This window comes from Stomoxys calcitrans, chromosome 2, assembly GCF_963082655.1.
Source record: "Stomoxys calcitrans chromosome 2, idStoCalc2.1, whole genome shotgun sequence".
Taxonomy (NCBI): domain Eukaryota; kingdom Metazoa; phylum Arthropoda; class Insecta; order Diptera; family Muscidae; genus Stomoxys; species Stomoxys calcitrans.
The window spans coordinates 172673324-172701280 of NC_081553.1; the positions used below are offsets into that span (position 1 = coordinate 172673324).

The 27957-nt window shown below is 39.1% G+C and overlaps 1 protein-coding gene across 1 annotated transcript; it reads left to right on the forward strand.

Annotated features, from left to right (window-relative positions):
- The first annotated feature begins 7335 nt into the window (after positions 1 to 7335).
- LOC106094872 (uncharacterized) lies at positions 7336 to 27921 on the forward strand. Its single transcript, XM_059361695.1, has 2 exons — positions 7336 to 9118; positions 27824 to 27921. Exons 1-2 carry the CDS (start codon positions 7336 to 7338, stop codon positions 27919 to 27921), a joined length of 1881 nt encoding a protein of 626 aa, XP_059217678.1.
- The last annotated feature ends 36 nt before the right edge of the window (positions 27922 to 27957 follow it).

Below are 27957 nucleotides of genomic sequence, written 5' to 3' on the forward strand. Positions count from 1 at the left end.
ATTACACATTTACTGAGGGTTTGCTAGACACATTGAAATAAATTTGGAACACTGTTTAAAAGTAACTGTGATGTAATGAATGGTAGTTTTAAATATATGATGATGTAACTTAGTTGTACAACATTAGTGTTAATTTAATGACAAAATATTTTAACAGCAGTTCTTTGATTTTTCAAAGTCCTGTTGAAGGTTTTATTGAGGATTGTATAGAATGGTATGGAAGGAATAACAGTTTTTGCTTATTTTGGTATCAGGGAGAGAGTGGAGGCAGATCATCTCCCTTACATCCGAAACACCAACGAAACTGAAAAGTGAGCCGATCGGGATAATATGGAACTCAAATGATAGGCATTTGTCCGTTGAATACGAAACTTGTATCGAAGTTTGAGGTCAGTGCAAAGGGAACCGCCGAATATGATACCAAAGTGTTAGGCGAGATGTAAAGGTAGCCGCCTCCGCCACAAACCCCTACGCATGCACATGTAGACCGATCAAACATTTGGCAAAAATTTAATTTTGAAATTTGCTAACAGCTGAAACGCTGTTAACAGTCTTCGTCTCTCTATCTCTCTCTCTGTCAGCAAATTAGTTGGAATCTATTAAGGCAAAACAATTTTTATCACATTTGTCATCAGACCACAATCATTTTGACATAATTGCAGAAGCAGTTAGTTGCAATGTAAATGATCTGCTATCTCTCGAATCACCGACTAAATGTCTGAACATCATTTAAATATATTTGAATAGAGCTTTACTCCTATTCAATATTAATTGTCCATGTGCAATAGCGCCGCAAGCCTTTAATTATTTAATTAAATTATTCATTTAAGTAAATGGTCGAAGATTAATCCACTCAAGCGTTAACGTTTTTGCTGATCCATCTTCTGCAATATTTTGACCTTCTTATAAATGTTTGAAAGTTTTCTGGGGCCACAATTTGATGACTAGCTGGGATTACTAATGGGAAAACAGCATACAAAGCAATCTGACAAAGTTTCCGCGGACTCTTTAAAATCCTAATGGATTATAATAAATGCATGGACAGCCGTGGTATTTAGTTAATAAGAAATATGCAAAAAACTCCAAAAGTTACCAACGAATGTTGAAAACTGTTCATCAAATGTGAATTATTAACATAACAAACTTGTTATCTTAGACCTCACTGAATGGCACGGCAATGCATGACACGCGGTTTAAACATCTAGATTTTGCCAATGGCCCTTTTGCAGGTGTTAGGACAAGAGTTACCTTTCTAACTCCTTCCAAAATGTTTGTTACTGAAGTTTATACTCTAAGAGCGCTGGGAAACTTTCCCTTAACCTCAACAGCCACGGATGGGGGTATACTAATTTCGTCATTCCGTTTGTAACACCTCGAAATATGCACCTGAGACCCCATAAAGTATAAATATTCTTGATCGTCATGTTTGTCTGTCCGTCCTTCCGTCTGCCTGTTGAAAGCACGCTAACTTTCAAAGGAGTAAAACTAGTCGCTTGAAATTTTGCACTAATACTTTTTATTAGTGTAAACGTGCCTCCTGGAAGCTTTTCTGCGATCAGGTCGATAGCGTTAATGACGCCGCCAAAATAAAAAAGTTTCTCTCAAAAACCCATGTCCAAACTGAAACTTTAGTAGACGATATGAGAGTGAGAGCAGAGACAACGGAGGACATGTTGAGGCTTTTGATGAAAATCCATTTTACACAGGATACGACGGGATTCACGGAGACACCGGGATCTTGGAATAATGACGTTGATCGAATGTTTATAATAACGGAATTTATGGTGAAGGAATCCTTGGGGAGCTTCAAACCATTTAAGTCACCCGGACCTGATGGGATATATCCGGCGGCACTACAGAAAGAGGTAGACTATCTGGCATCTCGTCTGGCCAACATTTTCACAGCGTGTCTAGGACTTTCATATACTCCGAAAGCCTGGCAGGAGGCAAGAGTGGTGCTTATACCTAAGCCCTGCAAGGCAAGTTATGCGACACAAAAGGCCTACAGACCCATAAGCGTTTGCATCCTTTCTCCTCAAAACCATGGAACGCATTGTGGACACCATGATAAAGAGTATGACATCCAGCGAACTGTTCAAATACAAACAGAATGCCAATGTCAAGGGAAGGCCGATGGAGACTGCCCTGCTCGAGGTTGTGCATAATATAGAAGAATCCTTCGATGCCAAAACGTACACATTGGCGGTGTGCATTGACATCGAGGGGGCTTTTAACAATGTGCGGAGCGACACACTGACTATGTTATAATACTTCAAAGAGGTAGGGATCCGAACAAGCTATGCAGAAGGGCCGAAAGGGTCTTGCATATGCCATATGACTGGGCTAGACCCAGGGGTCTCAATGTTAACCCAGAGAAGACTGAAAAATGCCTGTTCACGAGGAAGACGGTGGTGGGCCAATCCAACGCACCACGTTTCCTCAATAAGACGATTTCGATATCTGACAAGGTCAAATACTTAGGTGTGATCTTGGACAGGAAACCGAATTGGAAGTGTCACATTCAGGAGCATACTGAGAAGGCTCACAGATGTTGGGCACTATGTAGATGGGCCGTAGGCTCGAAATGGGGCCTGAATCCTAGGATAGTCCACTGGCTCTACAGGACCGTGATTAGAGCAATACTTACTTACGCTTCAGTAGTTTGGTGGACTGCAATGGAGAAAAAGTGCAACATAAGTACCATAACACAGGTTCAGAGAACATGTGGTTTTGGCATAGATGAGCGATGAGGACCACTCCTACTAGGGCACTGGAGACTATTCCAGATATCCGACCCATTGACATACAGATTAAGAGTGAGGCAGCCACTACGGCATTGAGACTTAAGGCGATGGAAGAATGAATTGGGGATGGGAGCAGCTCATACCATCGCGGTATAATAAAGGCGACGATAGGAAACCTGGAAGGAAGTGGAGAGGTTTCCGATCGGATACTTGAGATGAACCTTTAAGTCGAGTGAGAGGCACTGCTGCCATCGGCACAGTCTTGCATTGACGAAACCCTAGAATTGCCATCTGGAAGATCATGTTACACGGATGGATCAAAGCTAGAGGACAGAGTAGGCCTGGGGGTTTACATTGAAAACCCAGGGACTGTTATCTGTTTTAGACTGCCTGACCATAATAAGGTCCTGCAGGAGGAGATCCAGACAATAACGGAATGCGTGAGGTTGTGTGGTACTAACGCGAGGACGTGGAGTGTGAACATCTTTACGGACAATAAAACGACCATAAGGACAATAACAACAACGGCGATAAGATCCTGAACAGTGTTGCAGTGTAAGAAGGAGATCAACCTCTTCTCTGAGGATGGCAAAATCCGCATCGTCAAATTAACTTGGTTAACCCGAAGCCTTTTGGATCGACGCCGTCCACGTTAAGGGGCGTGAGCGACGAACGCGCTTGTAACACTCGATTATACCGCGATGGTAAGTCTCATAGCCGCAGTGGCTGCCTCACACTTAATCTGTATGTCAATGGGTCGGATATCTAGAATAGTCTCCAGTGCCCTAGTGGGCGTGGTCCTCATCCCTCCGCCTGTGCCAAGACAACATGTTCTCTGAACCTGTTGTATGATCCTTAAGTTGAACTTTTTCTCCATAGCAGTCCACCAAACTACTGAGGCGTAAGTAAGTATTGGTCTAATCACGCTCCTGTAGAGCCAGTGGACTATCCTCGGATTCAGACCCCATTTCAAGCCTACGGCCTGTCTACATAGTGACCAACATCTGTGAGTCTTCTCAGTAAGCTCCTGAATGTGACACTTCCAACTCAGTTTTCTGAGGGCGCAATTATTATCCGATTTGGCTGAAATTTTCCAATAGCTGTTTTGTTATGACTTTCAACAACTGTGCAAGATATTGTCCAAATGGGTCCATAACTTGACAGAGCTGCCATATAAACCGATCTGTGATCCTGACTTCTTGAGCCTCTAGAGGGCGCAATTATTATCCAATTTGGCTGAAATCTTTTACAACTTATTCTCCCATGACCTTCAACATACGTGTCAAATATGGTCTGAGGCGGTCTTTAACCTGATACAGCTCTCATATAAAACGATCTCCCTATTTTATTTCTTGAGCTCCTAAAGCGCGAAATTCTTATTCGAATAGGCTAAAATTTAACACAATGACTTCCACTATGGTCTACAACATTCAATTCAATTATGGTCCATAACTTGGAATATCCCCAGTAGCATAGCAATGCGATCCATGGTGGAGGGTATATAAGTTTCGGCCCGGCTGAATTTAGCATGTTTTTACTTGTTAAATATCATAATTTTACAACAATTTCCAATATGGTGTTTGTCGATGACAAACCCCGCATTGATTGCTTCCTTTTCAAATGTCCACAAGAAATTCATCCGTGTGCATGCACTCAAATTAATTAAATTTCCAATCGATTTAACCAAATACCAACCAGTGTGGCACTGCTGACTATCTTCTCAACTTTTTTTTTTGTCCCGTCAAACCTTCCATTCCTTACAGAAAGGTCAAAATTATCTGATGTGTGGATATGTTTATGCCCTACACCTGAGCTGTGGTAGAGGGTATTATAAGTTTGTGCATTTGTTTGCAAAGCCGAGAAGGAAAAGAGCTAGACCCATTGATAAGTGTACCGATTGACTCAGAATCACTTTCTGATTCGATTTAGCCGTGTCCGTCTGTGAGTCCATGTATTCTTGTAATCTATGTGCAGGTCGTATTTTTTGTCCAATCATCACGAAATTTTGCACATATCACTCACTCCAAGTACGAACGATATTGATATTGGTAAAAGTCGGTTCAGATTTAGATATAGCTCCCACATATATATGTTTCGCCCGATTTTCTCTTAAATGGCCATAGTAGCTACACTTCTTAATCGATCTGCACAAAATTTCATCAAAAATATCTCAGATTAAGATATAGCTCCTATTTATATGTTTCGCCCGATTTACACTTATAAGGCTGTAATAAACACAATTTGTAACCGATCTGCCCAAAATTTGGCACGGATTGTTTTGTTACTGATCTTTACACATATATGCGAGATTTCATCAAAATCGGTTCAAATTTGGCACCCATATATATTTTTCACCGGATTTGCACTTATATGGCCGCAGTAACAACAATTTTCAAACGACCTGTTTGAAAATCGGTTCAGATTTAGTTATAGCTCTCATATACATATAAATTTCAAGAATTTATAACTGTAGAGTAGGTGTAGGGTATTATATAGTCGGCTCCGCCCAACTTTCGCCTTTCCTTACTGGCTTTTATACCCACCACCATAGGATAGGGGGTATATTCATTTAGTCATTCCGTATGTAACACATCGAAATGTCGATGTCCGACTCTACAAAGTATATATATTTCGGATCGTTGTAAAATTCTAAGACGATTTAACGAAGTCCGTGTGTCTGTCCGTCTGTTCGTCCGTCTGCTGTAATCACTCTAGAGCTTTCAAAAAATGAGATATTGAGCTGAAATTTGGCACATATACGTCTTTTTGATGCACGCTAGTTAAGTTCTTGAACGGGCCAAATCGGACCATATTTGGATATAGCTGCTATATAGACCTATTTTCCGATAAAGGGTCCAATGTCCATAAAAACTTTATATTTCACCCAATTTTGTTTAAATTTGAAACAGTGAGTAGTTTAAGGCTTTCCATCAACTGACCCAAATGTGGTTCAAATCGGACTTTATTTAGATATAGCTACCATATGGACCGATCTCCCGATATAGGGTGTGAAGACCATAAAAAGTTTATTTATTACCCAATTTCGCTGAAATTTAAAACAGTGGGTTATTTTAAGCCTCCCGACATCTGACTTAATATGGATTAGATCGGTCCATATTTAGATATAGCTGCCATATAGACCGATCTCCCAATAAAAAAGCTTTATTTATTGCCCGATTGCACTGAAATTTAAAATAGTGAATAGTTTCAGGCCTCTCAACTTTGAACCCAAATATGGTTCAGATCGGACTATATTTTGATATGCTGCCATATAGACCGATCTGCCGATAAAGGGTCTGAAGCCCATAAAAGCTTTATTTTGTATCCGATTTCGCTGAAATTTGAAACAGTGAGTAATTCTAGGCCTACCAATATCTGACCCAAATATAGTTCAGATCTGGCTGTATTTAGATATTGCTGCCATATAGACCGATCTGCCGAAAAATGGTCCATAAAAGACTTATTTTTTATCCGATTCCACTGATATTTAAAACAGTGAGTAATTCTAGGCCTACCATCATCTGACCCAAATATAGTTCAGATCGGACTATATTAAAATATAACTTTGAACCCAAATATGGTTCAGATCGGACTACATTTTGATATAGCTGAAATATAGACCGATCTCCCGACAAAGGGTCTGAAGCCCATAAAAGCCCTATTTATTACCCTATTTCGCTGGAATTTTAAACAGAGGGTAGTTCTAGGTCTCCCGACATCCGCCCCAAATATTGTTTGGATCGGACTATATTTAGATATAGCTGCCATATAGACCGATCTTCGGATAAAGGGTCTGAAGCCCATAAAATCATTATTTTTCCCTCCACCATAGGATGGGGGTATACTAATTTCGTCATTCTGTTTGTAACTACTCGACGTGTTTCGTCATCGCTTCCAACAACTGTTCTAAGTTAGGTTCAAATCGGCGCATAACCTGATATAGCTGCCATATAAACCGATCTTGGGTCTTGACTTCTTGAGCCTCTAGAGGTCGCAATTATTATCCGATTTGCCTGAAATTTTGTACGACGTATCCTCTCATGACCATCATTATACGTGTTCATTATGGTCTGAATCGGTCTGTAGCCTGATACAGCTCCCATTTAAATCCCCATTTAGTCTCTCTATTTTACTTCTTGAGCCCCCAAAGGGCGCGATTCTTATTCGAATTGGCTGACATTTTAACACAGGTCTCCAACATACAATTTATTTGTGGTTCGAACCGGACCATATCTTGATATCGCTCGAATGGCAGAGCAAATCTTTTCTTTTATCCATTTTTTGGGTGCATAAGTTATCCAATTTTCATCGGATTGTGACGAAAGAGGTTTACTTACATAGCTTACATAGGTGGTGGGTATCCAAAGTTCGGCCGGGCCGAACTTAACGCCTTTTTACTTGTTTTTTTTTTTTTTTTTTCATTATATGCAGTGTTAAAATAATCGATAATATCTACAAATCAGTGACCAACAAATATGCATTACGATTTAAATTTCGTCAAAGATAATGTAATTGCACTAATTTAACGTTTATCATCGCGTGAATAACGATTAGGTGACTTTCGTAGCCAACTTTTTGCGCTAGTATTAAAATGGCATCCAGCGTTAACGGTACGATTTTACTCAGTTTTTTGCAACTTTTTGCCCAGGAACACGCAAACAGTGTCAAATTAATGGAAATCACAAACTCTGTGAGAGAAGAAAAATATTTTCATACGCTGATTTTCATAAGCCATCCGAGGACTGAGGAAGATGAGACCAGCTTTGATTTGGATATCTTAAGTAAATTAGTTATGGAGAATTTGGAAATTCCTATGCTGCAATGGAGGAAATGTAGCACAGTGCATTTGCCCATAGAAATTCAACGCCAAATATTTGCAATGGTCACACTCGTTGGGAAGAAGACAAAGGATAAGAAAACACTGAAAGCATTGTGGCAATCAATGAGGCGCATTGTCACAACCAGGATACTGTTGCTCACAAAGGAGTCGGGGTCAAATGAGGATTATTTAAGCAACATCATGGGTTATTGCATAGAAAATAAAGCCATACAAGTACTGGCAATGGAAACTTCTTCAAATTCCGAGAGCAAGATTTTTGAGCCAGAAATTTTTCCAAAATTTAAACTGAATTCCTACAACATTGAGGCGAAACCAGGGTTTTTATTCTTCAAAAACCTCTACAAGGATATGAAAGGCCAGCCATTAAATATTGCCATAATGAATAGAAGTAGCAGGGCTTACTCTCTGCGAGAAGTAGATGACCAAGTGTATATGGGTGGTTATCTGGGTCACCTATTCACGGTCTTTGCCGAAAAACACAACTCATTTATCCGCAAGCCCGCAGCCACAGAAAATTTGCCCTACTATTTCCTAAATAGTAAAAGTCTGGAGGGTTTGTTTGCAAATCGCACATACGATATGATGGCCGAATTCTCCATGGATATTTTGCACAGCAACATTGACTTTAGTCGCATCTATGACCTGGTAGACCTGTGCTTGATGGTGCCTGTAGAGAAGCCAGTGCCACTTTACAAATTATATAGCATAATATTCGACCCTTCAATGATAGCTCTTCTGTTTAGCTCTACTTTAATCTTTGCTGTGCTAGTGGCCCTAACTTTTTGGATAAGAGATTCCCCCATTTCACTGCAGGACATACTGGTCAATGTCTACGTGTTTAATGGTTTGCTGGGACAAGCTTTTCCTATGACTCGCACATATGCGGGGCTACGCAGCTTTGTATATCTGCTAATTTGCATCCATGGCATAATCTTCAACACCACTCTGGTGACATTTCTGCAGACCATGAAAACCTCCCCCTTGATGGAGAGGCCCATTCGAAATCTGGCTGATATGGAGGCAGCTCATCTTCAATTTGCCATTCTCAAAGACGAATATGAAGCACAGATTAATAAGACAGCTCTGCAGGATTACAAGCATATGGCCTATGTCATGGCAAACAAAAAGGAGTTTTTCACATTGAGAAATAATTTCTATTCGCGCTATGCTTATGTCGTTCCCTCAGATCGTTGGATGTTGTATGAGGAACAACAAAAATACTTTGTGCGTGCCCGATTTCGTCTGTCGAAAATGTGCTTTGTTAAAATTATCGCTGTGAGTGTTCCCCTGCAGGCGAATTCTCCATTTAAGACGACACTTGATGCGATGATAAGACGACTTAACGATGCAGGCATTATTAAGTTTTGGAAATCTATGGCATTTTGGGAAGCTTTAAAAATGAAAAGTCTACAATTGAGGGATACCAGCAGGATCTACAGATTCAAACCCTTGGCACTGGAAGATATCCGGCTTTTGGCTACACTCTTCGGAATCATACTGAGTTTTAATTGTTTCTGCTTTTTTATGGAACTATGTTGGTTCTATCGAATACCATTGAAATTGCCGCTCCCGAAGATTAAAAGCTTTAAAGGGAAAAAATATTTAACATGGAAGTCTTAAGTCTCTTGTTTGATTAAAAATAAAAAGAATTATAACTGTAAATTCAATATGGTGCCATACAAAAATTATCAATCTTTTCCCTCCAAACATTAGGAAGTTAATTTCTCACTCCCTCTCTAAATTGAAAATTTTTAGGTAATTTTTATACCCACCACAATAAGAAGGGGACATACTAATCCAATCACTCTGTTTATTACACCTCGAAATATTGCCCTAAGACCCTATAAAGTATTTATATTCTTGATCGTCTAGACATTCCGAGTCGAAGTAGCCATGTCCCTCCACCCGTCTGTCGAAATCACGATAGCGGTTGAACGCGTAAAGCTAGCCACTTGAAATTTTGCACAGATATTAAATATTAATGTGGGTCGTTGGGGATTGCAAATGGGCCATACACACCGAACTCCCGATTTTAATTCTTGAGCCCTTGCTAGCCACAATTTTTGTCTGATTTGGCAAAAATTGAGCAATTACTGTTTTGTTATGACTTTCAACAACTGTGTCAATTAAGGTCGAAATCGATATGTAACCTGATATAACTCCCATATAAATCGATCTCCCGATCTTTCCTCGTTCGGTTTCTAGAAGCTTTAATTTATGCTGAATTCATGGTGGTAAGGTCGGCCCGGCAGAACCTAGCACGCTTTTGCTTGTTCGGGGTTATCTTTTATACCCACCACCATAGGATGGGGGTATACTTATGTTGTCATTCCGTTTGTAACCCCTCGAAATATTCATCTTAGACCGCATAAAGTACATATATTCTTGATCGTCTCGTCGTTCTGAATCGATCTAGCAATGTCCGTCCGTTCGTCTGTCGAAATCACAATAGAGGTCGAACGCCTAAAGCTAAAAGCTTGAAATTTTGCACAGATACTAATTATCGATGTAGATCGTTGAGGATTGCAAATGGGCCATATCGGTTCAGATTTAGATATAGCTCCCATATAAACCGATCTCCTGATTTGACTTCTTGAGCCCCTGGAAGCCGCAATTTTCATTCGATTTGACTGAAATTTTGCATGTAGTGTTCCGTTATTACTTCCAACAACTTTGACAACTACAGTCCAAGTCGTTCTTTAATCTAAATAAATAAACCGATCTGACGAATATACTTCTTGAGCAGCTAGAGGCCGCAACTCTTATACGATTTGGCTGAAATTTCGCACGCTGACTTTCCTATGACTTTCACCCGATGCACCAAGTTTCAAATCGGTCCAAAACCTGATATCGTTCCCATATAAACCGGTCTACCGATAATACTTCTTGGCTGAAATTTTGGACGATGCTTTTTCCCATGGCTTCCAAGTATGGTTTCAATCGGTCCAAAACCTGATATAGCTCCCATATAAACCGATCTCCACGATGATTTTTCTTGTTATGACTCCCCGTTATCCTTTTTATACCCACCACCGAGGGATGGGGATATATTCATTTGTTATTCCGTTTGCAACACATCGAAATATCCAGCTCCGACCCTATAAATATTGGGTTGCCCAAAAAGTAATTGCGGATTTTTTTAAAGAAAGTAAATGCATTTTTAATAAAACTTAGAATGAACTTTAATCAAATATACTTTTTTACACTTTTTTTCTAAAGGAAGCTAAAAGTAACAGCTGATAACTGACAGAAGAAAGAATGCAATTACAGAGTCACAAGCTGTGAAAAAATTTGTCAACGCCGACTATATGAAAAATCCGCAATTACTTTTTGGGCAACCCAATATATATAGTCTTGATCAGAGTAAAAATCTAAGACCATCTAGCCATGTCCGCCAGTCTGGCTGTTGAAATCACGCAACTTTCTTTAGAAATAGATATATTATTGGGACAGTGAGTAGTGTTAAGCCTCTCGATATCCTTCTTCAATTTAGCCAAGATCGATCCAGATTTATATATAGCCCCCATATAGACCGATCCGCCGATTTGGGGTCTTGAGCCCAAAAAAGCCACATTTATTATCCGATTATGCTGAAATTTTGGAGAGTGAGTTGTGTTAGGCCCATCGACATTCTTCTTCAATTTGGCTTAGATTGAACCAGATTTGGATATAGCTGCCATATAGACCGATCTCTCGATTTATGCTTTTGGAGCCTTAAAAGGTGGATTTATTAATGGTGGTCACCCATAGGAATGGCGATAAAATGCCCCCTTTTGGCGTGCCCTATGCCACTTTCTACCTTATATATATGCCATGGGACAAACAATTTATATGCATGTTTTTTAGCATATGGTTTATCCAGTCTCTAAGGACCGAGTCCACCCGATACTGGTCTTAGGATTGGATCAGTGGTTAAGACCGCTTTATTTTTAGATATGGCTACTCAAAAGACCAATATTTGTTGTACACAATTGAACAATGACTTGTACTTATTAGTATTTGGTCCAACCCGGGACATATTTCGATATAGCTGCAATGGGGCGTAAGGTATGCATTTTCACCGGATTTTGACGAAAGGTGGTTTACATATATACCCGAGGTGGTGGGTATCCAACTACTTTTTACTTGTTAATTTCTGCCTATAAAGAGAATCCGTCCAAACAACTTGACAAATGCGATCCATAGTGGACGGTATATAGGATTCGGCCCAGTCGAACTTGGCACGTTTTTACTTGTTACTTGTTTATAAAAGAGTTTGCAATTTTGTCGTAAACAAATTACCAGCATTTTTTTTTTAACGGTTTTTATTTGTTGAAAACTTCATTTATGCCTAATGAAATATTTTTTTTGCGTGTGAGTTTGGGTCTTCTTACCCTTTTGTGTTTTCCATCAGGTTAATTTTTCAAATGACTTCTTAGTTGCAAAAATACAAATTTTGCCCATGAACCTTCCACTAAGGAACAGGGGCAAACTTCTCACATATAATGAATGTAGTCCAATTCAAGTTCAAGCTCAATGATAAGGGGCCTCCTTTCTATAGCCGAGTCCGAACGGCGGGCCGCAGTGCGACACCTCATTGGAGGGAAGTTTTACATGGCATAGTACCTCACAAATGTTGCCAGCATTAGGAGGGGAAAACCACCGATGAAAATTTTTTCTGATGGTCTCGCCAGGATTCGAACTCAGGCGTTCAGCGTCACAGGCGGACATGCTAACCTCTGGCTACGGTTTCCTCCGACTTCTTAGTTGAGTCTTCTTTGTTCTTTGTACGAAAATCTCAAAAAAAATGTTTCTTCACTGAGTTCTTTTAAACAACTTTGCACTTATATAAAGGGTGATTTTTTTGAGGTTAGGATTTTCATGCATTAGTATTTGACAGATCACGTGGGATTTCAGACATGGTGTCAAAGAGAAAGATGCTCAGTATGCTTTGACATTTCATCATGAATAGACTTACTAACGAGCAACGTTTGCAAATCATTGAATTTTATTACCAAAATCAGTGTTCGGTTCGAAATGTGTTCAAATTTTGAAAAATTTTGTTCAGCGATGAGGCTCATTTCTGGTTGAATGGCTACGTAAATAAGCAAAATTGCCGCATTTGGAGTGAAGAGCAACCAGAAGCCGTTCAAGAACTGCCCATGCATCCCGAAAAATGCACTGTTTGGTGTGGTTTGTACGCTGGTGGAATCATTGGACCGTATTTTTTCAAAGATGCTGTTGGACGCAACGTTACGGTGAATGAACACATTTCGAACCGAACACTGATTTTGGTAATAAAATTCAATGATTTGCAAGCGTTGCTCGTTAGTAAGTCTATTCATGATGAAATGTCAAAGCATACTGAGCATCTTTCTCTTTGACACCATGTCTGAAATCCCACGTGATCTGTCAAATACTAATGCATGAAAATCCTAACCTCAAAAAAATCACCCTTTATAATGGGACGCATTATATCAAAAAGTCTGTGCTTACTTGTGTTTAGTACAATAATGAGAGTCAAATTTATGAGCTTTAGTCATGCCTAATGGATAAGGTTCGCTTAATTATACTACGATGCATTTGTATACGCACAAGTGAAAGCTCCTATTTCTTCATCACTTACTAGTTCCGTTAACTTGTAAAGAATTTGGGGAGTATATTTTTGTTCCTTTTTTTTACAACAACAATCGAACAATTTTAAATATTTAGTTTTGTGATTTCATCAAGCAGGTGTATACGTTTTTACATTTCATTGATTACTGGACAAATGGTATACACAACGTTGCGAATGGACATGTTTTTTTTTTTGTCTCTCATATTCGTATGCAACAAATTGAGCCCAAGCTGTTTCTAATTCATTTATTTGCACATTTTTATTTCAATAAAATAATTTTTCAATGGTCCCAGATGATGCAGAGAAGACAGAATACGTTAGTGCCATGGCATTGCTATTTTCGTATATGGAAATACTGGACATATGCATGCATAATAACTGAACACTGCGTATTACTGATTTTCCAAACACGCCACAGACATTTTTGATTAATTTTTGTCTACATTGTATGCTGAAGCAACGCACTCAAGCACGGTATTTCGTTCTCTTTAGCTTTGAAAAGAAAATCTCTTAAAAAATTATTCCAAATCAAAACTTAAAGCCTTCATACATTTTACGTTCTACACATGCTTAACTACTTTGATATGAAAGAAAGCAAAAAAATATCACTACGATCAACAAGTAAATAGGTATTAGATTCCTCAGGACAGGCAGGACACCTATCACATGGGAGATATGCTCTAGACATGGCTAGATCATCTCGAAGTCTTACGACGGTTTTACCCCTGTCCAATGGATTTTAGTACAATAATCAAATCTTTCTGCTTGTCAATAATCAAATCATTCTGCTGAGCACAATTCTCATGGTCATTAAGTCCGATTCACTTTGGAGAAGAGAGAAACTAAAATATGAAAACTACTATTTAACGCTCTATTCATTTCCTCAACACTGTGCATGTTTTTTAGCCAACATTCACATGCACAAAAATTTAAAATTACACATTTTGCAAATCAAAACTAATATTGATTGAATTCCATGTGATGTACCTATACTGAATACGATTCGATAATTTAAAGCAGATTCCAGTTTTTCATTTATATTTCATATTAGGTTTATGCAAGATTATTGCAAGAAATTTTTGTTGAACAAAAACCATTCTGAATGTCGATTCCATTCCAAACATAAAGTTATAAACTTATATTTGTTTGTCGAAAGAAACAGAAGAAACGAGTAAAATCGTGGTAAGTTCGGTCGGGTTTGAATCTATATACCCTCCACCATGGATCTTTCACAGTATCAATTTTTATGCAAACAAAGAATACAAGAAAAGATATGCTATGTTAATGAAATTGAATGTTGGAGACCACAGTAGAAGTCTTTGTGTAAAATTTCAGTCAAATCGAATAAAAACTGCGCTTAAAGGCTCAATAAATAAAATAGGGAGATGGATTTATATGAGTGCTGTATCAGGCAATAGGCCGTCGTTGTAACAAATTTCAGAAAAATCGGATAATAATTGCGACCTCTAGAGGCTTAAGAAGTCAAGACCCAAGATCGGTTTATATGGCCGCTATATCAGCTTATGGACTGATTTGAACCATATTTGACACAGTTGTTGCAGTTGTTACAGTTGTTGGCAGTCACAACACTACACCTCATGCAGAATTTCAGCCAAATCGGATTAGAATTGCGCCCTCTAGTGGCTCAAGAAGTCAAGATTTAAGATCGGTTTAAATGACAGCTTTATCAGGTTATGGGCCGATTTGAACCATACTTAGCACAGTTGTCGCAAGTTATAATGGAATATGTCGTGCAAAATTTCAGCCAAATCGTGCTCTCCATAGAGCACAATAAGACAAGACCCCATATCGGTTTATATGACAGCTATATCAGGTTATGTACCGATTTGAACCACAATTGGCAAAGTTGTTGGAAATTATAACAAAACACCTAATGCAGAATTTCGGGCAAATCGGATAGGAATTGATCGTTTTATATGGCACCTATGTCAAAACATGAACCGATATGGCCCATTTACAATCCCAACCGACCTACACTAATAGAAAGTATTTGGGCAAAATTGTGCAAAACGCGGCTAGCTTTACTCCTTCGAGAGTTAGCGTGCTTTCGACAGACAGACGTACGGACAGACGGATATGGCCAGATCGACTTAAAGTCTCATAACGATCAAGAATAGACAAATATTTCAGGAAGTTACAAATTGAATGACGAAATTAGTGTACCCCCATCCTATGGTGGAAGCTATAGAAATAAAACAATGTATTCTTAATCAAAGTCGTGCAGTGGCTTTAAAAACAAATATAAAACGCAAAAAAAATTTTTAATTAAAGCACAATAGGAGAAATTAAACAAGTAACAAGTAAAAAGGCGTTAAGTTCGGCCGGGCCGAACTTTGGATACCCACCACCTCGGGTATATATGTAAACCACTTTTCATCAAAATCCAGCGAAAATTGCATGCCTTATGCCCCATAGCAATTATATCGAAATATGATCCGATTTGCACCAAATTCTAATAAGTCAAGCTATTGTTCAATTATGTATAACAAAATGCTGGTCCTTTTAGCTATATCTAAAAATAAACCGATCTGAACCATATACAATATGGATGTCGAAAAGCCTAATATAAGTCAATGTGTCAAATTTCAGTCAAATCGGATTATAAATGCGTCTTTTTTGGGGCCAAAACTTTAAATCGAGACATCGGTCTATATGGCAGCTATATCCAAATCTTGATCGACCTAAGTGAAATTGAAAAGGATGTCGAAGGGCCCAACACAACTCACTGTCCCAAATTGTGGCGACATCGGACAATAATGCGCCTTTTATGGGCCTTAGACCCTAAATAGGAGGATCGGTCTATATGACAGCTATATCCAAATCTGGACCGATCTGAGCCAAATTGACAAAGGATATCGAAGGGCCTAACACAACTCATTGTCCCAAATTTCAGAAATATCGGATAATAAATGTGGCTTTTATGGGCCTAAGACCTTAAATCGGAGGATCGGTCTATATGGCAGCTATATCGAAATCTGAACCGATCTAGGCCAAATTGACGAAGGACGTCGAGGGGCCTTGCACAACTCACTTTCTTAAATTTCAGCAAAATCGGTTAATAAATTTGGCTTTTATGGGCCTAAGACCCTAAATCTGAGGATCGGTCTATATGGCAGCTATATCCAAATCTGGACCGATCTGAGCCAAATTGACTAAGGATGTCGAAGGGCCTAACACAACTCACTGTGTCAAATTTCAGCAAAATCGGTTAATAAATGTGTCTTTTATGGGTCTAAGACCCTTAATCGGCGGATCGGTCTATGTGGGGGCTATATCAAGATATAGTCCGATTTGGCCCATCTTCGAACTTAACCTGCTTGGTGGACAAAAAAAGAATCTGTGCAAAGTTTCAGCTCAATATCTCTATTTTTAAAGACTGTAGCGTGATTTCAACAGACAGACCGACAGACGGACGGACATGTCTAGATCGTCTTAGATTTTTACGCTGATCAAGAATATATATACTTTATATGGTCGGAAATGGATATTTCGATGTGTTGCAAACGGAATGACAAAATGAATATACCCCCATCCGTCGGTGGTGGGTATAATAACTGTGCGAAGTTTTAGCTCAATATCTCAATTATTAAAGACTGTAGCGTGATCACAACAGACAGACAAACATACAGAATTTTACGACGATGGGGTAATTTGTAGGATTGGAAATGGATATTTCGATATGTTGCAAACGGAATGGCTAAAAAAACTGTATGTTTGGGCGAGCTGAATTCTTGAATAGGGCTGGGAATTTGATACATATGTTACATTTTTATATTATTAAAATTTCGATGAAAACAGTTTAACGTATGTAAGAATTTTTTCTGGGAGTTTTACGATCCGATCTAGGTCATATCAGCAGGTTTATCGAATTAAACAAATTTGTAAACAGCATAGATTTTTTATTTTTTTCTCTTTCGAGACGAGCTTAATGATCGGAAAGCAAATGGAAAAGGAAAGCTAGAGATCGCAACACACACCAACTTCTATAGGACGCGTTTCGTCTTTGGTTAGAGGACTTTTCAACCATATTAGGTGTGATGGCTTAAAGGGCCATGCGTTAGTATGTTGTATTTGTATCGTATTTATTGCGAAAACGCTCCTATGATATAAATACCCTATTAACCACGCTCGACAACCCTGTCTATTAGCTGTACTTTTCCCAATGCATGTATTCGTGTAATGACAGATTTTTTGACTGCAACAATTACTCTACTTGGAAGTCATATTGATGGCTTCGAACGCTAGACAACTGCTCTCACTGTTGCCCCGTGTGCCCAGTTTCGAATCCAGGCCGGGCTCTTCCAAATTTTTTCATTTCAAGTTCTTTGCTTGTTAGGGTGAAGATCACTAAATTTCACAATTTTTGTTTGTTTCTCTTTCGAGACGAGCTCCATGACCGGAGATCTTCTTTGCAAATGGAAAAGGATTAGATTTTAATTATGTATACCCTGTACCATAGGATGGGGTCATACTAATTTCGCCTCGAAATATTCATTAAGACCACCATCTTCATGACAATTTAAGTCGATCTAGCCATGTCCGCCCATCTGTCGAAAGCACCATAACTTTCGAAGGAGTAAAGCTTGCCTTTTGAAATTGTGCAAAAATACTTCTTATTAGTGTAGGTCGGTTAGGAATGTAAATGGGCCATATCGGTCCATGTTTTGATATAACCGATCTCAGATCTTGACTTCTTGAGCCACTGTAGGGAACACTTCTTGTCCGACTTGGCTGAAATTTTGCGTGAGATGTTTGTTATGATTTCCAATAACTGTTTTAAGTGCGGATCAAATCAACCTACAACCTGATATAGCTGCTATATAAACCGATCTTGAATCTTGACTTCTTGAGCCACTAGAAGGCGCAATTCTTATCCGATTTAGCTGAAATTTTGCATGACGTATTTTGTAATGACTTCCAACAACTGTGATAAGTATGATTTAAATCGGTCCATAACCTGATATAGCTGCTATATAAACTGATCTGGGATCTTGACTTCTTGATCATTTAGAGGGTGAAATTATTAACCGATTTGGCTGAAATTTTGTACAACGGCTTCTACCATGACCCTAAACATACGTGTTAAATATGGTCTCAATCGGTCTATAGCCTGATACAGCTTTCATAAAAACCGATCTCCCTATTTTATAGATTGAGCCTCTAAAAGCCGCAATTTTTTTTCGATTAGGCTGAAATTTAACACAACTGCTTCTGCTATGGTCTTCAATATTCAATTCAATTATGGTTCGAATCAGACCATAACTTAATAGAGATCTAATAGTAAAGCAATTCTTTTATTTTATCCTTTGTTTGTCTTAAAAGAGATATCAAGAAAAGAACTCGACATATGCGATCCATGGTGGAGGGTATATAAAGTTCGGCTCGGCCGAACTTAGCCCGCTTTTACTTGCTTAATTTACTTTACACCTAGAAAACTTAGTTGCTCGTATCAATGATGTAAAATTACAGTACAGTCATTGTGGTCATCGTGGGTTACCAATAAAACAAATAAATAAAGGATAAAAAGTAAGGACATGCTAAGTTCGACCGGGCCGAATCGTATATACCCTCCACTATGGATCGCATTTGTCGAGTTCTATGCGCGGTACATCTTTTTAGGCAAACAAAGAATATTGAATAAGAACTGTTATGCTATTGGAGCTATATCAAGTTATAGTCCGATTTGGACCATGAATGAATGCTGAACAATGTAGAAATCATTGTGTAATATTTCAGTTCATTCGGCTAAGAATTGCGACTTGCAGGGGCTCAAGAAGCAAAATCTGGAGATAAGCTTATATGGGAGCTGTATCAAGCTATTGATCGATTCAGACCATATTAGACGAGTACGTTGAAGGTCATGAGAGAAGCCGTTGTAAAAAATTTCTGGCAAATCTTGAGCCCTGTAGAGGCTCAAGAAGTCGAGATCCCAGATTGATTTACATGGCAGCAATACCAGGTTATTTACCGATTTGCGCCCTACTAAACGCATTTATTGGGAATCATAACAAAACACATCACGCAAAATTTCAGCCAAATCGGATGAGAATTGCGCCCTCCAGCGGCTCAAGACCTGATCCAAGATCGGTCTATAAGGCAGCTATATCAAATAATGAACCGATTTAGACCATGCTCAGCACAGTTGTTGGAAGTAATATTAAAACACCACGTGCAAAATTTCAGTCAAATCGGATAAGAATTGCTCCCTCTAAAAGCTGAAGAAGTCAAGACCCCAGATCGGTTTTATGGCAGCTATATCAGGTTATGAAACGATTTGAACCATATTTAGAACAGTTGTTGGAAGTGATACCAGACACCACGTCCAAATTTTCTGTCAAATCGAACGAGAATTGTGCCCTCTAGAGGCTCAAGAAATCAAGACCCAAGACCGGTTTATATGGCAGCTATGTCAAAACATGGACCGATTTGCCCCGTTTGCAATTCCAACCGACCTACACACATAAAAGGTATTTGTGCAAAATTTCAAGCGGCTAGCTTTACTCATTCAAAAGTTAGTTTGCTTTCGATAGACAGACGGACGGACATGGCCAGATCGACATAAAATGTCTCGACGATCAAGAATATATATACTTTATGGGGTCTCAGACGCATATTTCGAGGTGTTACAAAGAGAATGACGAAATTAGTATACCTCCATCCTGTGGTGGAGGGTATAAAAAAAACTCACAGCTCCAAATTTTATTGAAATAATAATAATAAATGCGCCTTCCATGGTCCAAAGGGTTCCATGCACCTCACAGTTCCAAATTTCATTGAAATCTGGGAAGAAATGCCCCTTCTATGGTTCTAGGGCCAAATATATCCCCCACTGTGTATTTGGTATAATTTATTAATTTCATTGTATCTAGAACATGCGGAGCTAGCAGTTTGACACATGATCACTCTTAATGAGGTACAAATGCAACACATTACTTTTTGTGTTTCTTATTAACTTTTTGACTCAATTTTAGCTTGACTACTGTTTGGTTGTATTGAGTGTTTGTTTTTGTTCTTGAATGGATGGTACGAGAACGTATGTCATTCTATTGTCGGCATCATAGTGGTCACTATTAACACGAATCACTCAGATGCGATAAACAAATGGACAGTGGACAGCAAGCACAATTAATTGATGTCGGACGGAACAAACTTTGTACACCCACCACAACCATTTCGGTGGTGTCTATCCCAGGTCTGTGACTATACCTCTGGCGCCAGAAGGGCAGATCCCACAAAGTGGGAGTTGTAAACACTCCAAAATTAGTTGGCTCAGTCTAGACTTGTCTACCGCTTTGCTGTCGCTGGCTAGAGCAGACTTCTCTATCATTGTATCCGTCGTGATAAACAGAAGGATGCAAGTAACGACTTCAGCAAAAGCTGTGGGAACGGCGAGAATTATATCATAGAACATCTGCTATGTATGTGTCACGAACTGGCAAGCAAAAGGAGATCCACTTTAAGTTTTCATTCCTTTGAGGACTTGTCTGAATAAACACGTGGGAAATTTGCAAGTTGTTGGGCTTTTTTAATGCAATCCGGATGGTTCAACGGTAGGAACTAGCTGACATCCTCCTTCTTCTGTGCCATTCACAACGTCAAAGACTCGAAGTTAGAATCACCAGTCAGATGTCCGATTTTCACTCCTAGAACCACTGCAAGCGCATTTATAGGACCAAGATTCCCAAAATTTTGTGCAAAGCTTTCCTCGACGACTTCCACAATATCTAAGACGTTGGTCAAAATTGATTTAAATTTAGATGTAGCTCCCAAATATATGATCGTCAGAATTTGGGTTATTTGTTGTCATTTGTCAACGGTAGGTATTACTTTTTGAACATATTTGCTTTGCTCGAAATTTTATACGGGGATTTTAATAACCCATCTGAAAACATCCGCCAAGGCCCATCAAAATATGTTCATTATTAGATTTAGCTCCCACTTTGAATTTATGGTGCAGGTGTAGGGTTTTATAAAGTCGGCACCGCCAGACTTTTGACTTTCCTTACTGATTTAAACAGTTCGCCTGCTTATTCGTTCCTTTATAACCGAGGAACCACGTGAAAAGTACTGGTGTCAGACGAACAAACTTGGCAGATTCTTCCTTACTCTGAAATTATTCTATGCCATTTCTAGGACTGCGCAAATTCCTATAGAGTTCGAAGTGTAACAAATAACAAATAAGAGCGTTCTAAGTTCGGTCGGGCCAAATCTTATATACCCTCCACCATGGATAGCATTTGTCGAGTTCTTTGCGCAGTATCTCTTTTTGGCAAACAAAGAATAATGGAAAAGAACTGTTGTGCTATTGGAGCTATATCAAGTTAAAGTTCGACTCGGAACATAAATGAATTGAATGCTGAACATTGTAGAAGTCATTGTGCAATATTTCAGTCTATTCGGATAAGAATTGCGCATTGTAGGGGCTCAAGAAGCACGTTCGTTAGATCGGTTTATATGGGAGCTGTATCAAGCTATAGATCCACTAAGACCATATTGAACACGTATGTGCAAGATCATAGGAGAAGCCGTTGTACAAAATTTCAGCCAAATCGGAGGAGAATTGCGCCCTCTAGCGGCTCAAGAAGTTAAGATTCAAGAACTGTTTATATGGTAGCTATATCAGGTTATGAACCGATTAGAACCATACTTACTACAGTTGTACGAACTTATAGCAAAAGACCACATCCACGTGGAAAATTTCAGTCAAATCGGACGAGAATTGCGACCACTAGAGGCTCAAGAAGTCGAGTTCCAAGATCGGTTTATGTGGCAGCTATATTAAAACAAGGACCGATTTAGCCCATTTACAATCCCAACCGATATACACTAATAAGAACTATTTGTGCAAAACTTGAAGCGCCTAGCTTTGCTCCTTCGAAAGTTAGCGTGCGTTCGACGGACAGACGGACGGACGGACTGACAGACGGACGGACATGGCTAGATCGACTTAAAATGTCATGACGAAGAAGAAAGCATATACTTTATGGGGTCTTATATGCATATTTCGAGGTGTTACAAACAGAATGACAAAATTAGTTTACCCCCATCCTATGGTGGAGGGTATAAATTGCGTAAAGGATACTCACCACCATGGATAAAATAACCAATTTTTTTATACCCTCCACCATAAGATGGTAACTCCTCGAAATATTCGTCTAAGACCCCATAAAGTATATATATTCTTGATCGTCATGACATTTTAAGTCGATCTAGCCATGTCCGTCCGTCTGGATGGATTGACGGAATCCTAGTATTGCCATCTGGAAGACCATGTTACACGGATGGATCAAAGCTAGAGGACAAGGTGGGTCTGGGGTTTACATTGTGAACTCAGGGACAGATATCTATTTAAGACTGCCTGACCATAATACGGTCCTGCAGTTGGAGACTCCGGCGATCACGGAATGCGTGAAGTGGTGAGGTGCTAACGCGAAGACGTCGAGTGTTAACATCTTTACCGACAGTAAGATTGCCATAATCGCAATGACAACCAGAACGGTGAGGTCACGAACAGTCTTGCAGTGTAAAAAGGAGACTAATGGCTTCTCTGAGGATGGCAAAATCCGCATCGTTTGGGTGCCGGGCCATAACGAAGTAAGGGGAAATGAAAGGGAAGACGATTTGGCGGTGAAGGCCAGAGGACTGTCGTCAATAAACTTGATTAACCCGAAGCCTTTCGGGTCGACAAAGTCCGAGTTAATGAAGTGGGAGACGAATGCGCATGCAACATTGTGGAACAGCGAAACGGTTGGTAGGATGGTGAAAATCCTATGAGGGGTTCCAGATCATGAGGAGACGAGGCTTTTACTGAAAGCAAGCAAGAAGGAGGTCAGTATAGCTAATGGTATCATAAAGGGACACATAGGACTAGGAGCTCACTTATGTAAAAGCAGTGCGGCAAGTGATAGCATGTGTAGGACATGCGGTGAAGATGATGAAACGTTGGAGCATTTCCTTTGTCATTGCCCGGCTTTCGCTTTTAACAGATACCTGCACTTAGGTGGACGCACAGTACCAGACGTAAAATAACTTTGGGAAGTGGTATTGAAAACAATTGGGGATTTTGTAAGTAGCACGGAATTCTTAAAGTTTTCTTTTTAGAGGTTACTTTATATTGGGTTGCCCAAAAAGTAATTGAGGATTTTTCATATAGTCTGCGTTGACAAATTTTTTCACAGCTTGTGACTCTGTAATTGCATTCTTTCTTCTGTCAGTTATCAGCTGTTACTTTTAGCTTGCTTTAGAAAAAAAGTGTAAAAAAAGTATATTTGATCAAAGTTCATTCTAAGTTTTATTAAAATTGCATTTACTTTCTTTTAAAAAATCCGCAATTACTTTTTGGGCAACCATAGTTTGTAGAGCGCAAAGCAAGCCGATTACTGGCTTAGGTGTATGTCAATAGTGGCATGGGGCGGATTAATATATGCACCCTCTTTTCAACCTAACCTAACCTAACATAACCTTATAGTTTTTAGAGCACACAACAAGCCGATTACTGGCTTAGATGTATGCCCATAGTGGCATTGGCGGGTTAATATCTGCACCCTCCTTTCAATCTAACCTAGTCCATTCAAGAATTTAACCTGCATATAGAAGGAATACTAGTCTGTGCAAAATTTAGCAAAGTATCTCAATTTGTAAAGTTTGAATCGTGATTACAACTGACGGACATGGACATCGTTAAATCGTCTTAGAATTTTACGACGATCAGAAATATATATTTTTTGTAACGGAATGACCAAATGAATATACCCCCTGTCCTATGGTGGTGGGTTTAAAAAGGGATGCTTCTCGCATATCAGTGAGTGCACTTCGGTTACAGTTTTAGGTCAATGATAAGTGATCTTCTTTATAATGGCGAGTTCGAAGAGCGTGCCGCATAGCGACACCACTTCGTAGAGAAGCTTTAACTTGGCTGAATACCTCAAAGGTGAAAATGATGATGTTCTAGCCGTTCGGAGTCATAGGCTTACATGCTAACTTCTGCGACACTGTCGGAAATACACTGCAATGATAATTTACGCACCTTAATATGTTTGTCTTTTCTCATTAACCTTCAAACTTTTTACAAACATCGCTTATAGGCCAAAATTTAGAATATTTCTTGAAAATTTTAATAAATTGTGACTAATGTACCACAGTGAGGTGCAACTTTTACAAGCCGCCAAAAAAATCAAATTGGAAACACTATCAACATGTTAAAAGGTCTGCAAAAAAAATGTCTCATCATTTTCATTTCGAAGAGACATGATTTTAGCCTAAGAGGTCTACATCTTAGGCCAAAATCATGTCTCTCTAGCCCACCAGTTCATTGAAGATGTCGTCACATGGCACCAAGACGACAAAGGCTCTTTTAGAGCTAAAAATCTGAACATGTGATTTCTTGTCTGTTCCTATTAGAGTGTTTTTTCGGTGCAATGTGACAACAGATATTTGATTTCTTTCAAATTTTCTGATGTCGACCATTTTTGCACATGGTTGGTTGTTCGGTCCATGCAGATGAACCTAAACAGCAATTGTTGTCCATGCCATTAAGGAGCTGCTACTGTTGCTGCTAGACTACAGCGTCATCTTCTTCATGGTCAATTAAACGCAACAAATTCGTTCCTCTGCCTGCTGAACAAATGAATGAGCGAACATTCGTTTTGAGCTTTCAACACAATTGGACAAAATACACCAAAAACTAACTCCGAATAAACGAAATAAGCGGGCCAGTTTGTGTAGCTACTTTTTGTGGCAGTCTCTCATTTTTTGGGGGGCCTTAAGTTTGGCGATGGAACAAGATGCGGTTGCTGCAAAATTTTTTATTTGGATGCATGGATTTCTTGTCATTAGTTAATGCCAAAAATAAGCAAAATATTTATTCATCATTTCCAGTTGTCGTAGTTGGAGTTTGTTTTTCTCTTTTTTTCGTTTGGAAACATCGTTTTTGCTGAGCCTTATTTTCTGTTTTGTATGCCGTGCATCATTTGTGTCATTTATTACATGTGGCATGTCGAGTACTTACAACGGCAGCCAATAAATGCTTTTTTATTGGACATTTTTATGGCGTTAATGAAGAGGTTAACGCAAAAAAGCCACCATCGCATTCGGCCAACATTCATTAATTAAAGATGTTGAGGTGCGTTTAACACGTTTGAAAATTCTCTCCGTTTTGAAAGGCGTTATATTGGGCCTTTCTGCAGTGATTTTGAGTGGGTTGTTGCCGTGGAACCATAGGAGTTAAAGACTATTTAGCCTGCGGTGTGGTTAACACTCCATAAAGGTTTATGCCTGCTTACATCACATTAATTTGACAGACAGGTGCGTGAAGATCAAATGTTTTTTTTTTTTTTTTTTGGCAATAAAACAAAAACTCAACTTCAAAGTTTTATTTTGAGTTGTTGTTAGGTTGTTTCTTAGATGTTTGTATCTTTATCTCTTAGAGTGAGATCTCCAAACAGAGTTTGGATAATACAGAACAGAAATATTTAAGATTTTGTAAATTAAACATAGAACGGATGAGCCGTAAGAAGTCTCCTCAGAAGACAATACAAAAAACAAGCACTAAGAGCCCTAAAAGAGATAATAGACATAATGCAAGTTGCAGAACAAGAAGTCATTTTACAATGACAGTCATTCTAATAGCGACACTAGACATCAATAATGACATAGCCTAATATAGGCCTAGCAAGTAAAAGCGTGCTAAATTCGACCGGGTCGAATCTTATATACCCTCCACCATGGATCGCATTTGTCAAGTTCTTTTCCAGGCATCTCTTTTTAGGCAAAGAAGGTTATAAGAAAAGATTTGCTCTGCTATTAGATCGATATCAATATATGGTCCCGTTCGGACCACAATTCAATTATATGTTGGAGACCTGTGTAAAATGTCAGCGAATTCGAATAAGAATTGCGCCCTTTGGGGGTTCAAGAAGTAAAATAGAGAGATCGATTTATATGGGAGCTGTATCGGGCTATAGACCGATTCAGACCATAATAAACACGTATGTTGATGGTCATGAAAGGATCCGTCGTTCAAAATTTCAGGCAAATCGGATAATAATTGCGACCTCTAGTGGCGCAAGAAGTCTAGATCCCAGATCTGTTTATATTGCAGCAATATCAGACTATGAACCGATTTGAACCTTATTTGGCACAGTTTTTTGATATTATGACACGTCGTGCAAAATTTCATTTCAATCGGATAAGAATTGCGCCCTCAAGAAGCCAAGACCCAAGATCGGTTTATATGACAGCTACATCAGGTTATGAACCGATTTGAACCATAGTTAGCACAGTTGTTACATATCATAACAAAATACTTCGTGCAAAATTTCATTCCAATCGGATAAGAATTGCGCACTCTAGAGGCTCAAGAAGTCAAGACCCAAGACCGGTTTATATGGCAGCTATATCAGGTTATACACCGGTTTGAACCATACTTGGCACAGTTGTTACATATCATAACAAAATACTTCGTGCAAAATTTCATTCCAATCGGATAAGAATTGCGCACTCTAGAGGCTCAAGAAGTCAAGACCCAAGACCGGTTTATATGGCAGCTATATCAGGTTATACACCGGTTTGAACCATACTTGGCACAGTTGTTAAGTATCATAACAAAACACGTCGAGCAAAATTTCATTTCAATCGGATAAGAATTGCGCACTCTAGAGGCTCAAGAATTCAAGGCCCAAGATCTGTTTATATGACAGCTTTATCAGGTTATGAACCGATTTGAACCATACTTGGCACAATTTTTAGATATCATAACACATCGTCCAAAATTTCATTCCAATCGGATAAGAATTGCGCACTCTAGAGGCTCAAGAAGTCAAGACCCAAGATCGGTTTATATGGCAGCTATATCAAGTTATGGACCGATTTGAACCATACTTAGCACAATTGTTAAGTATCATAACAAAACACGTCGTGCAAAATTTCATTCCAATCGGATAATAATTGCCTCTGGAGGCTCAAGAAGTCAAGACCCAAGATCGGTTTATATGGCAGCTATATCAAAACATGAACCGATATGGCCCATTTTCAATACCAACCGACCTACTCTAATAAGAAGTATTTGTGCAAAATTTCAAGCGGCTAGCTTTACTCCTTCGGAAGTTAGCGTGCTTTCGACAGACGGACGGACGGACATGGCTAGATCGATATAGAATGTCGCGACGATCAAGAATATATATAATTTATGGGGTCTCAGACGAATATTTCGAGTAGTTACAAACAGAATGACGAAATTAGTATACCCCCTCCTATGGTAGAGGGTATAAAAATACAACAACAAATTTTGCCCATTCCACTAAGGAACAGGGGCAAACTTCTCACTTATCAATGAGTGCAGTCCGATTCAAGTTTTAAGCTCTTTGGAGAGAGGATGACAACTCATCTATAACCAAGTAAAATTTCATGAAGATATTTCTATCCGTTCTAAAATGGCAGACCTATTTCCATTTGTTTTTTTTTTCCTCATCCCAAAGTGCGACCCCCGCACTGGTAATCCGAGCACACTACCAACTAATCTAAAGGGGCGACCTACAGTCCATATTAAAAAGAAGAGGAAGAATTGAAAATATTCAAATATGAAAGGTTTAAATACTCAAACTAATATCTCCACTCCCCCTCCAGCATTGCAACCATTTCAATTATCCAAAGTGTTGCCAAAAACGAAACAATGTATTCGATTGCCACGGGACATCATCAACATCATCGACAATGAATGGTAAAACAAGATGAACTAACGTAAAAACCAACCCACCAAC